The sequence below is a fragment of the Prionailurus bengalensis genome, chromosome B1 (genome assembly GCF_016509475.1).
Source record: "Prionailurus bengalensis isolate Pbe53 chromosome B1, Fcat_Pben_1.1_paternal_pri, whole genome shotgun sequence".
Classification (NCBI taxonomy): domain Eukaryota; kingdom Metazoa; phylum Chordata; class Mammalia; order Carnivora; family Felidae; genus Prionailurus; species Prionailurus bengalensis.
In genome coordinates this window covers 106,026,151-106,039,482 of record NC_057344.1, presented here as the reverse complement: position 1 = coordinate 106,039,482, position 13,332 = coordinate 106,026,151, and the positions used below count along the sequence as shown (strand labels likewise).

The 13,332-nt window shown below is 36.6% G+C and overlaps 1 protein-coding gene across 1 annotated transcript in view; it reads left to right on the top strand.

Annotated features, from left to right (window-relative positions):
• The window catches only part of NDST3 (N-deacetylase and N-sulfotransferase 3), a 184,220-nt gene that overhangs the window by 85,927 nt on the left and 84,961 nt on the right, over window positions 1–13,332 (top strand). Inside the window, 2 exon segments of the mRNA XM_043569644.1 lie at window positions 3,997–4,182; window positions 11,248–11,376. Of these exon segments, the coding sequence (XP_043425579.1) occupies window positions 3,997–4,182; window positions 11,248–11,376 (315 nt within the window).

The following is a 13,332-nucleotide window of genomic DNA, read 5'->3' as shown; positions in this document are numbered from 1 at the left end:
TGCAGACTTAATTTAGATAAGGACTTGTCAGTGAAGGCTTCTTTACAGATATGACAGGATGAATCACCAAAAAGAGGTGGCACATTTATCCCAGTGAAGAGTTGGAGTAGGGACATTCCAGGCTAAGAAAACCATATATAGGAGGATGCTAAGGTAGGAAAATGCTTCACGGATTTCATGAAAAGATTAATGTGATGGAAATACAGTGAAGGGAGGAGGGTGGTGCAAAATGAGACTAAGGAGAGAAGTGTCATATCGTGCAAGGCTTGAAACTATCCTAAGAGTTTTGTATTTTACCATAAGTGAAGGGTAGATTTTGAATAGGAAGGTATAGGATCATATTTGCGACTTTTAAGTCTTACTTTGGCTGCTATGTAGAAAATTGATTAGATTCAGCAAGAAAGGAAAAGGGTAGAAGAGTTAGGAGCCTGTGCTAGAAGCCCATGGAATAAAGTGGTAGATTATTCTATGTAATGGTGATGACAGAATTAGAGAAAAGTGGATAGATTTAAGATGCAAACTGGAGGTAGTACTGATAGGCTATGATAATGGACTGGATTTAAGACAGAATGAGGAAATAGGTGTCAACAACAACATCTAATTTTTTCTAGCCACTAGTTGGATGATGACCGATAGTGTCATTCAATGACATGGAGGAATCTTAGGGAGAGAGCATATCTGGAAGAGATGGGAGGTGGAGATTCATAGTTCAGCTGTGAGACTAATTAATCCCACTTGTGTTCTAAGTTTTTAACTTACATTTTATAGTAACAGAGCCATATTCCCCAGTCTTTTTGGTCCATGTCCTCCACCAGGAAAATCTTGGTGTGGATTACCGAGTTCCTGGAACTAAGATGCTACTTTTAATCAAGGATTAATGAAGAAGGAGAATTAACTTTTTAAGCTAAAGTGTCTATTATTTTAGACTTTTGGCCCCATATAATAAAATAATATGTGCTTAATTTCACATTAAAAGGTTTAGAAGAGAATATTCACTCGAGAATTAAGCATTATGGCTACACCTTCTAAAACCTGATAGTCTGCCTTCCAAAATACACCACCTACATCTTAGCCCAAACTTTTCTGTGCAATACCATTTCAAGTGTTCTTTCTGGTATTGAATGCAAACTTGGGAGCCAATTTATGTTGCCCTAATCTAAAGCTCTTTTAAAGGAGATTTTCTACTAATGAACTGTCAATGATTTATGGGCTGGAGCCACATGGCACTGGTTGAGACAATTTGGACAGATCAGGCTGGGAAGCAGACACAAGAAGAGCTATTAGGATTCAAGTCACAGAATCCTCACAAGAGCGAATCCCAAAATCTGCATTGAAAATAGAAAAGAGGGCCTAGCTCTTTTACTGATAAAAAGGTGGCCCAGTGGTTTCATAATATCCACATTATAGTTGAGTAGTAGAATCATAGCTTACCAAAAAAAAAAAAAAAATGGAGTCAGATGAATAATGACAATAAACAACAAACAATAAATGTGTATCATGAACTAAATGCTTTCCCTGTATAATATTAATTTACTCTCAACCCCTTTGAGATAAGTACTCTATGACTAGCATTTTAGAGAATAGAACATGAGGCTTAGAGGTTATAAATCATTTGCCAAAGGCCACATGGGTGGAAAAGGGGAGAGTGAAATGGCCAGATATGTCTGACTCCAGGAGTGGCGTTCTCTACCACTGTGACGTCTGCACCAGCACACAAATAAAAGATGAGACTAAAAAGCCTCAGCATTTCTTCCGTGTTAGAAGTTGGAAATAAAAACAAAAACTGTGTATACAATTGTTCCCCCAGTATTGGGGAATATTCCAAAATAAGGGAAGTGTACTTGCTGTGCAGGATGATCCTTTTCTTACATGGTGTTCCTGAAGACACAGCCAAACACTTATGGGCACTTAAAACTATCTTGAGCTTTCTATTAGCATAATTTCTTACAAATTTGGAGATATTTGAATTTAATAGTACAGTTCCTATCATTGTGAATTTTTTTTCCTTGCTTCTTAGAAAACTGTCAACCTGTAATTGTTAATTTTTTTTCTTTAAATTTCTATGATTGAAATTCATTTTCTTTCACCAAGTCCATCATCACTGCACCCCTATTTTTAAACCAGTTTAGATGAGTACTTCACTGACCTTTTCTAACACAAAGTATGCCTTAGTAAATTATTTTTAGTTGAAAAAAATTTGCTTTAGTTTGAGTTTTTAAGAAACCGGTAAAAAATGCAGTGAGATGTTTCAATTTAGTTTTTAGTGAAATTCTAAATGATAAAATAATAATTGCATAAACATGGTAATTTCTACAAAAACGCAAATAAGATGAACATGAAACTTTCTCTGTCACTTTTCAGAAACACAGGCATGGGCCACTCCACTCTAATATCATCCATTCTCTTTGTCATGGCACAAATTTGGTAGTTTCCCTTTTCAGCAACTCCAACTATACCTGCCTGAACTCAGCCTTCAATGATGAACAGAATTTACAAGATAAAGGAACGGGGTATTCCAATTGAGAAGAGCAGTGTGTACAGTATACAGCAAAGACTTGAAGGGAATCATCAGACATTGGGGGTGGGAAGGATGGATGCTGATAGGAGATAAGGTCATGTAGATAGAATTGGGGCCAAATGTTGAGGGCCTTTTATGTTGTGTAAAGGAGTCTGACACTTAAGGAACTACAAACCATTGACAACCTGTTTTCCTTCTATGTTCAGGGGCTTCATATATGTCATCACCTCCTGTTGTTATATAAGTTGGAAAAAAAAAAGCTAGCTATACAAACTAACCAAACACAGCTAGCCTCTTTTTCCATATCCATTTGTAGCATATTTCTACAATACATTTAGCAGCCTGATACTATGGTTCTCTGTATGTGAAATTTTTCTTGGACATGAAGAAAAGCCATGACTAATTCAAGGAAAGCCCATTTAGGTGGAACTTTTGAAGACTATAAAGCAATTGAAATTATAGCTAGAAAAATAAACTATCTTTCAGGAGAAAAAATACACATCTACTGCTGAAGCCATGGGTGATCTTTCTATAAAAGATACGTTTCATCTTTTATGCCTGTGCAATTTTCCTCTAAGCCAAAAGATTCCTCTATATATCAGGATTAATGGACCATCTCAAATGAAGAAGAACAATCACATTATACAAGGTTTCCCCAAACCCCCTGCAATATATCCAGATGTCACATAGCTTTAGTTTTGGAACTTTCTGACCGGGTCAGAATCAACTGAATAGAAGATAGTAGTGTGTGTGCATATATGCGTGTATGTGTGATTTCAAAACAATTTTTTTAACTGGACTCATTCTATATACAAAATCTTGACTTCAAATCAACTAAACTTCCAGATTATTTGGCTCTTTCAGTACTTTCTACTTTTACCAGGATTTCAGGCTCAAGGAAAATTGCTCTGAAGATTTAATACATTTTCTCATTGAAAGTGCGTGTTTCTTCCAAGGCGGGGAACATAGTCTATTATTGACCCACATGCTGAGGGACCAGCAGAAGTGTGGAAAACTTGGTAGAACCTGGGCGACAGACAAAATAAAATCCTATTAGCAGATCTAGCAAACTCAGAATGTGTGCTATTCCTCTAATAAAGGTTGGTCTTATTTTGTGGGGAGTGCTGAGTGTTGTTTGTAGCAAGTGCTTGTCCTATCACTTATTGAAATTGTGAGAAGGGAGAACAGGTGGTAATGACAAGCTGCACTAATGCAGGCTCTTTCAAGTTGCTCACTAAAATCATTAGTCCTGTTCCACCCCCTCTTCAGCACAAATGTGTTAACGTCAAGACTGGTGGAATGGTTACCTAGGCTTCATGATGTCTAGAGGCCTTAATATTTGTTACTTTAGTTTTACAATACAATTAAATAATGATGGATTTAAACAAATGTATTTTTACCACATTTGAAAATCCTGGGGTAAAAACGGGATCAAGATAAATCTTCCCACGTTCTAATTCACATATGCTTGGTCTTAGGAGCATGGCATTCCTACTGACATGGGCTATGCGGTGGCCCCTCACCACTCGGGAGTCTACCCTGTACACGTTCAGCTTTATGAAGCCTGGAAGAAGGTTTGGAATATTAGAATCACCAGCACTGAGGAATATCCACATCTGAAACCAGCTCGATATCGGAGGGGCTTCATCCACAAAAACATCATGGTGAGCTTCCTCCGGTATGCATAGGGTACAACTAATTCTTCCAGATTTCCATTCTTCATTTGAAGAAAGAACGAAAGAGGCAAGCGAAATGTTGAAAGCTTAACTATAGGAAAAGCTGCATGTTGCAGGAAGTACATTCATGATATCTATGCAAAGGATGTTTTAATTAAAGTTACCTCTTCTCGATTCTTCAGTATAAAATGTTTTGTTTTGTTTTTACTGACACTACTACTATTAACCAGGAACTGATATTAAAATACTCAGGAAACACTACATCTGACTTGCAGGTAATTTATAGAAGCCATCATTTCCTCAAAAAGTTATTTAGTATGTAAAACTAAAACCAACTCTCTGCGTATTAACCATGCTGCTCTTGTACAAGTCAAACTATTCTCTTTACCATGTCAAACCAAACAAATAAACAAAAAATACAAGTACTTACAGCAAGAAGCTATATGTGAAGTCCTGCATGATCACTAACAGATCATAATATAGAGTACAAAAGTAACAGATGATGTTAATTAAGTCATTTACATCCATTGTCAGATTCTCCCCCAAGCTTCTCTGTTTTTTTTGTTTTTTTTTTTACCCTGGTGATAAATGCACACTGTCAAGATATGTTACTGCCTGATGCTTTGTGAGGCCTCCCAAAGTAATTAAATCCTCCTTTTTCCCAAATTAGAAAATCCAAAGAGTGCTGGTGAAGTTAGGGATGGGCTTCCTGGGACACGTACTGGGAAGGAATACCACACAGAAGAACGCTATGTGGTGAGGCACTAGAACTCTCTGTCAAACTGTGTTTGACCAGATGTCTGCTCTCTAGAATTAGGTGTAACTGACTTCTTTTCAGACAGTTTTCTAATGTCTGCAAAAATTACAGAATGGATAATGACATTTAACCTAGAGCAACTCCTGTCTTGACTTTTTCCTCAACAAAAACTGTTGTAAATGCTAGATGGGGACAAAATGGCTCTATTTTATCCCAGTCTGCCCTTCTTCTTTACTGAAAATAAACTCACTATGCATCAATCTGCTAGCCTTTTGATCAGAGAGAGTTTAGGAGACTTGGGTTATATTATTTAAAAGTATGGAAGAGTATTTCAAATCATATTCAGGCTTAGTAGAATAGTAAACTTAAGTCTCTAAGGACTTTATTAAATGTTGTTCTCTTTTGTTTCTGTTTCTCTCTGTACTGCCAGAAAATTTTCTTGCATATGTCCCATGAGATATGTTCATTTTTCATTTCTCCTGAAAACATATTTTACCTGTATTATAAATGTACAAATCTTGCAGGTAATAAAGGCTGTAACAGATTTCCTGTTTTGACAGAACTGTCCCTATCGCTCCAGTTTTGTACCAATCCATGGAAACCTTCTATATTTGTTTTGTAGGCTCTTGGATGAGAATTTCCAAGTGGGAAATGTTCAGCAGGCAGGTGACTATGCAGTAAAAGAGAGAGGACAGGGCTTGGAGGCATCCAAATAGAGATACAAGTGAAGACCACCAGAGCCAATACCCCCTCCTAGGGAGAGACTGCAAAGAAAAAAATCACACCCATATTTTGTTTTATGACATGAAGGAAACTTTTTTTTTAATATTCACAAATCAAATTCCAAAGGCCTTAAATGAAAGTCATTATCTTCCCATCAAACCAGCTTTTATTGATCCTGCTATTCCCAATTCAGTTCTACGTTTCAAACATCACACTGGCCACTGCCCGCCCGCCCCCCCCCCCACCCGCCCTGGCCAACTTCCAGTCTCGACATTCCATCAATAATTCCTTTACAATAAGTTTTTTTTCCCCCTGAGTTTCCTACAGCCTAATTCACTGCCTTGATTTCATGTGTAAACTACGTTGCTTGTTCCTACTTTGTCTGTTTACAACTTCTATCCACCTCCTGCACTGCAACCTAGCCCACAGATAGTGCCAATCTTTTCATTCCTTTTATTTTTGAGCACAACCGGTTTTATGAAATAACTTTGAGTCATTTCCTCCCCTGTTCTAGCTTTCCCAGTCTGCCAACACACGTGGGTGGTATACAGTCTATGAAACTTAATACAAATTGACCCTTTGTATGGACTATTTTATAAACATAAAACTCAGTAACCAACCCTAACCCCTTAATCTTAAAAGTGTCCTCTTTGATTAGATGCCTCCCCTTGTCAGTGAATCAGTGTCTGCCTGGCTTCCCTCTGCCCAATAGAATTAAATGCTTTCCCTATTCCAAATAATGTTTACAAACTGTTTCCCATTTGGGAATTTCTTCCTACAGGTGAATTTTATTTCCTTCACTTCTCCTTAAATAATCTGGTTTAATTTCTCAGTTTTGTAGCATTCTATTAAGTTGGTGCAGGTTCTAGTATTTTTTATTATTATTTAAACTGAAGTTAGTTAACATACAGCGTGATATTGGTTTCAGGAGTAGAACCCAGTGATTCATCACTTACATATAATACCCAATGCTCATCCCAACTAGTGCCCTCCTTAATGCCCATCACCCATTTAGCTCATTACCCCATGCACATCCACTCCAGCAACCTTCAGTTGGTTCTCTGTCTTTAAGGGTCTCTAGAGTTCACCTCCCTCTCTCTTTTTATCTTATTTTTCCTTCCCTTCCCCTGTGTTCATCTGTTGTATTTCTTAAATTCCACATATGATTGAAATTATATTTGTCTTTTCTGACTGACTTATTTTGCTTAAAATAATATCCTCTAGTTCTATCCATGTTGCTGCAAATGGCAAGATTTCATTCTTTTTCATCACCAAGTAGTATTCCATTGTATATATGTACCACATCTTCCCTACCCATTCATCAATCGATGGACATTTGGACTCCTTCCATAATTTGGCATTGTTGATAGCGCTGCATAAACATTGGGGTACATGTGCCCCTTCAAATTAGCACTTTTATGTCCTTTGGATTAATACCTAGTACTGCAATTGCTGTGTTATAGGGTAATTCTATTTTTATTTTTTGAGAAATCTCCATACTGTTTTCCAGAGTAGCTGCACCAGTTTGCATTCCCACCAGCAGTGCAAAAGGGTTCCTCTTTCTCCACATCCTCACCAACTGCTGTTGTTTCCTGAGTTATTAATTTTAGCCATTCTGATAGGTGTGAGGTGATATTTCTTGTAGCTATGATGTATAGTTCCCTGATTATGAGTGATGTTGAGCAGCTTTTCATGTGTAAAGTTAGTAGCAGATCTGTCCACTGAAATTTGGCAGGCCAGAAGGGAGTGGCAGGAAATATTCAATATGCTGAATAGAAAAAATATGCAGCCAAGAATCCTTTATCCAGCAAAGCTGTTATTCAGAATAGAAGGAGACATAAAGAGTGTCCCAAACAAAAACTAAAGGCGTTCATGACCACTAAACCAACCCTCCAATAAATTTTAAGGGGGACTCTCTGAGTGGAGAAAAAAAAAAGACCAAAGCAACAAAGACTACAAAGGACCAGAGAACATCACCAGAAATGCCAGCTCTATAGGTCAGGTAACACAATGACACTAAATTCATCTTTCATAATCACTCTGAATGTAAATGGGCTAAATGTTCCACTTAAAAGACACAGGGTAGCAGAATAGGTAAAAATCAATATCCATCTATATGCTGCCTACAAGAGACTCATTTTAGACCTAAAAACACTTGCAGATTGAAAATAAGGGGATGGAGAACCATCTATAATGCTAATGAAGGTCAAAAGAAAGCCAAAGTAGCCATACATATATCAGACAAACTAGATTTTTTAAATGTTTATTTATTGTTCAGACAGAGACAGAGTGTGAGCAGGGGAGGGGCATAGAGAGAGGGAGACACAGAATCTTAAGCAGGCTCCAGGCACAGAGCCTGACACGGGGCTTGAACTCACGAACCATGAGATCATGACCTCAGATGAAGTCTGATGCTTAACCAACTGAGCCACCCAGGTGCCCCCAGACAAACTAGATTTTAAAACAAAGACTGAACAAGAGATGAAGAAGGGCATTATATCATAATTAAGGGGTCTATCCATCAAGAAGATATAACAGTTGTAAATATTTATGCCCCCAACTTGCAAGAACCCAAAGATATAAATCAACTAATAAAAAAAAACATAAAGAAACTCATTGATAATAATACAATAATAGTAAGGGGACTTCAGCACCCAATTTACAACAATGGACAGATCATCTAAGCAGAAAGTCAACAAGAAAACAATGGCTTTGAATGACACACTGGACCAGATGGACTTAACAGACATATTCAGAACATTTCATCCTAAAGCAGCAGAATACCCATTCTTCTCGAGTACACATGGTACATTCTCCAGAATAGATCACATATTGGGTCACAAATCAGTCCTCAACAAGTACAAAAAGATCAAGATCATACCATGCATCTTTTCAGATCACAACACTATGAAACTTGAAATCAACCACAAGAAAAATTGAGAAAGCCCCCAAATACATGGAGGTTAAAGAACACCCTACTGGGGCGCCTGGGTGGCTTGGTCTGTTAAGCGTCTGACTTCGGCTCAGGTCATGATCTCACGGTCTGTGAGTTCGAGCCCCGCGTCGGGCTCTGTGCTGACAGCTCAGAGCCTGGAGCCTGTTTCAGATTCTGTGTCTCTCTCTCTCTCTGCTCCTCCCCTGTTTATGCTCTGTCTCTCCCTGTCTCAAAAATAAATAAACATTAAAAAAAATAAAAAAAAAGAACACCCTACTAAAGAATGCATGGGTTAACAAGGAAATTAAAGAACATGGAAGCAAATGAAAACACAACAGTTCAAACCCTTTGGGATGCAACAAAGACAGTCCTAAGAGGAAAGTACATTGTGATTCAGGCCCATCTCAAGAAGCAAGAAAGCTCCCAAATGTACAACCTAACCTTACACTTTTCATACTTTTTAAAATGCTGCCTTCATTTTGGCCTTCCTAACCTTGATACTTCCAGTTTTCTCCATACCCCTTAACTTGCTCTTCAAGTACCTGAAAACAATTTAGACTAAATCTATCTTTCCATCTTCTATTTTCCTGTAGCTAATAGAGACTCACTCCAGCCAAAAAGTTCTAAAACAGTATTGCTGTGTCTACGTCTTTGTCATTTTTTTCTACCTTGAAAAGACTTTCTGAACACACTGTACCTATTCAAGATATTCAAACTGAATCCTAAAAATGATTCAAAATCATGCACTTTTAAAATGTAAAACTAATCTAGCGTTTAATCATGTGGTCATTTTGTTATTTAGCTTTGGGGTATTTCTCATTATCCTGATATACCTTAAATCTTCGAGGGTAGAAAGTATAAATCTTTGTGTTCTCCCACATGGACTTACATAGAGTTTAGAATATGTATTTGTTTAAAAAAATGTATAAATGCTGTATAAAGTTTGGATTTCCAGGAAAAAGATATTTTCATGAATTGTTAGGGAATATATTTAATTCAGTTAGAGTATCTTTGCACTTAGTCCTTTTTTGCCATTGATTTTGAGCATAACATTATAAGAATGTGTAGTATTTTTAAATGTAAACATCACCAGAATGAATACTCCACAATAAATTGAAGTTCCTTTAACTATTTCATCAATATAGAATGGCTTCTGAGGATATTTCACCAATTTTCAAAATATAAATAGATAAAGTTTTGATTTATACAGCAATATATGATATACAGATTGAGCTAAGAATTATGTTTTCTAAGAAAACTTTCAAGGATAAGATTGAAATTTATTATAATACACAAACTAAAGAAAAAGAAGCATATTTGTAGAGGCTTGCAAAGCACGAAAAGTCCTATAAAGGTAATATTTTGAAAGCACTTACTGAGCCAAATGTGCTTCAAGAAAAAAGGCAGAAAAAAATGAAGATCAGTTTGCTGAGGACAATAAACAGAAGACTCATCTGTGTAAGATTCTGTAAGCTTGTAGTTCTCCAAAGTGTACTCATTAATTTTCTACTACTTCAAGTACACAGTGACAAACACAGGTCATTATGAAGTCATTATATAAGATTTAGCTAAAGATTGTACCATCCTGCACAGCTTTAATTCACACTTTCTTTTATAATTGCACTGTTATTTTACCAGGAAAGCTGTAAGAATTTGAAAAAAAATATCCTTATCACAAATGTGTACAATTGAAGCAAATAATGGTTTTCATGTGCAAAGGATGAAAATAAGACTTTTTCCTAAGTAAGCTTGTATCATTTTGTGACAGTTTATAAAAATTAATAATCAAAAGCATAATCTCTTTTTTATTTTTGAAACTGGCAGGCTTCAGACTTAGAATTCAGGGCAATTTCTAAAGCCTGCAGCAGTCCTTTCAGAGTAAAGAAGATACTATGATTTGTGTCTCAAATATTTATTCTAATTTAAAATATAATTTCTTAAGAATCACATTAAGTTAATAACTGACCTTTTTTCTAGTGCATGTGTAGAATTTGGAAGAAAGTATTATCCTTAAAATTTTTGCCTACTACACTACAGGATAACACAGACAATTCCTATATTTTTAAAGTATCATTTTTACTTCATTTTTATTTTTTAAGATGCTGGAACATACTAGGCTTCATAGCAGCAGTACTGACTTGGAGATTTAAAATAGATAAGTGGCTAAAATAATTCAAAGTCTATCTTAGTTTTAAAATATTTCTTCAACTTTCTTCTGTATTCCTTCTGTACTGATGTCATCCTTGCTTTCCCAGAGTGTGAAGGATTTTCTGGGCCTGAGTTAAGAGTTGTATAATGAGGGGTGCCTGGGTGGCTCAGTTGGTTAAGCGTCCGACTTCGGCTCAGGTCATGATCCCGTGGTTCGTGGGTTCCAGCCCTGCATTAGGCTCTGTGCTGACAGCTCAGAGCCAGGAGCCTGCTTTGGATTCTGTGTCTCCCTCTCTCTCTGCCCCTCCCCCACTCATGCTCTGTCTCTCTCTGTCTCAGAAATAAACATTAAAAAAAATAATAAAATTAAATTAAAAAGAGTTGTATAATGACACCAGTTTATGCATCAGCTTCCATGAAAAAGAACCCACGGTTCAACAAATTAATTGGTTGAAAGCAATTTTTCCTTACTTGTTTATTCTTCCTTCAGGTTCTTCCAAGACAAACCTGTGGGCTTTTCACTCACACAATTTTCTACAAAGAATATCCAGGAGGGCCTAAAGAGCTGGACAAGAGTATTCAAGGAGGTGAACTTTTCTTCACTGTGGTTCTCAACCCAGTAAGTACTTTGAGTTATTTTCAAAAAAAAAAGAAAAGAAAAGAAAAGAAAAAGATGAAAACTGACAGGTGACTGAAAATTACCTTGACAAAAAGGCCAGGGTTTGGGTAGTTTCAGCCAAATCAATATGAAGTTCTAGGTCCAACACAGAAAAAGACTAAATGCAACCACATATAGAGATGGGGACAAACTCATTCTACAAGAAGCAGTGACAAGTGGAACTTATGGAAAGCCAGGAAAGTGCTCCAGAACCTCCTTTGCATTGAAAAGTGTTCAGAATTTAGAGATTCTTGCATTTATGGAGAACAAGACCTTTTTTTAAAATTTTTACTTAAACTCCAGTTAGTTAACATACAGTGTAATATTAGTTTCAGGTGTACAATATACTGATTCAACACTTCCAAACAATAGCCAGTGCTCATCCCAAGTGTCCTCCTTAACCCCCAACACCTATTTGATCCATCCCCCCACCCACCTTCCCTCTGGTAACCATTAATTTGTTCTCTGTAGTTAAAAGTCTGTTTCTTGGAATAAAAGACACCTAAAGTTAATCCTTAAAAAAAAAAAAGAGTCTGTTTCTTGGTTTGCCTCTCTCTCTATTTTTTACCTTTGCTTATTTGTTTTGTTTCTTAAATTCCACATATAAGTTAAATCATATTATATTTGTCTTTCTCTGACTGACTTATTTCACTTAGCGTAATACACTCTAGCTCCATTCACGTCATTGCAAATGACAAGATTTCATTCTTTTTGATGGCTGAGTAATATTCCATTGTGTGTATATCCCACCTCTTCTTCATCCATTCATCAGTTGATGGATATTTGGGCTCCTTCTATAATTTGAATATTGTAGACAATACTGTTATAAACATTGGGGTGCATGTATCCCTCTGAATTAGTATTTTTGTATCCTTTGGGTAAATACCCAGTACTGCAATTGTTGGGTCATAGGGCAGTTCTATTTTTAACTTTTTGAAGAAACTCCATACTGTGGAGTGGCTGCACTAGTTTGTATTCCCACCAACAGTGCAAGAGTGTTCTCCTTTCTCCACATCCTCACCAACCTTTGTTTTTTCTTGTGTTGTTGATTTTAGCCATTCTGACTGGTGTGAGATGATATCTCATTGTAGTTTTGATTTGTATTTCCCTGGTGATTAGTGATGATAAGAATCTTTTCATGTGTCTGTTAGCCATCTGTATGTCTTCTTTATATCTATATATATGGATACCTATATATATATCTTCTTTATCTTTCTATATATAGATATATATAGAAAGAGAGTGAGATATATATATATATATACATTTTTTAAATATATTTTATATATGTATTCAAAACCCCAAAAAAGGAATAATCCAATTAAAAAGGAAAGAAGACATGAATGGATATTTTTCCAAAGAACAAGATTTTTCACCTATAAAACTCTTTTATTCCCACTATGGACCAGTTTTCTCATTTAGATGAGCATTAACTCTATTATTCTTTTTTTTCCCCTCCTATTTAAAGTAAAGGTATAAGCGGGGCACCTGGCTGGCTCAGTTGGTAGAGTGTGCAACTCTTGATCTTGGGGTTGTAAGTTCAAACCTCATATTGTGTGAGAGATTACATAAAAATAATTTTTAAAGGGGCAACTGGGTAGTTCAGTCGGTTAAGCATCTGACTTCGGCTCAGGTCATGATCTCACAGTTTGTGGGTTCGAGCCCCACGTTGCGCTCAGTGCTGACAGCTCGGAGCCTGGAGCCTGCTTCAGATTCTGTGTCTCCCTCTCTTTTTCTGCCCCTCCCCTGCTTGCGCTCTGTCTCTCACTCTCTCTTCCAAAAATAAACAAACACTAAAAAAATAATAATTTAAAAACATAGTTTTAAAAATGAAGTAAAGGTATAAGCAAAATGGAAGAAGAATTAGATAAGAAAATATGGTCATTTTGGATACATTTATGTGAGATCTTGTCTTGC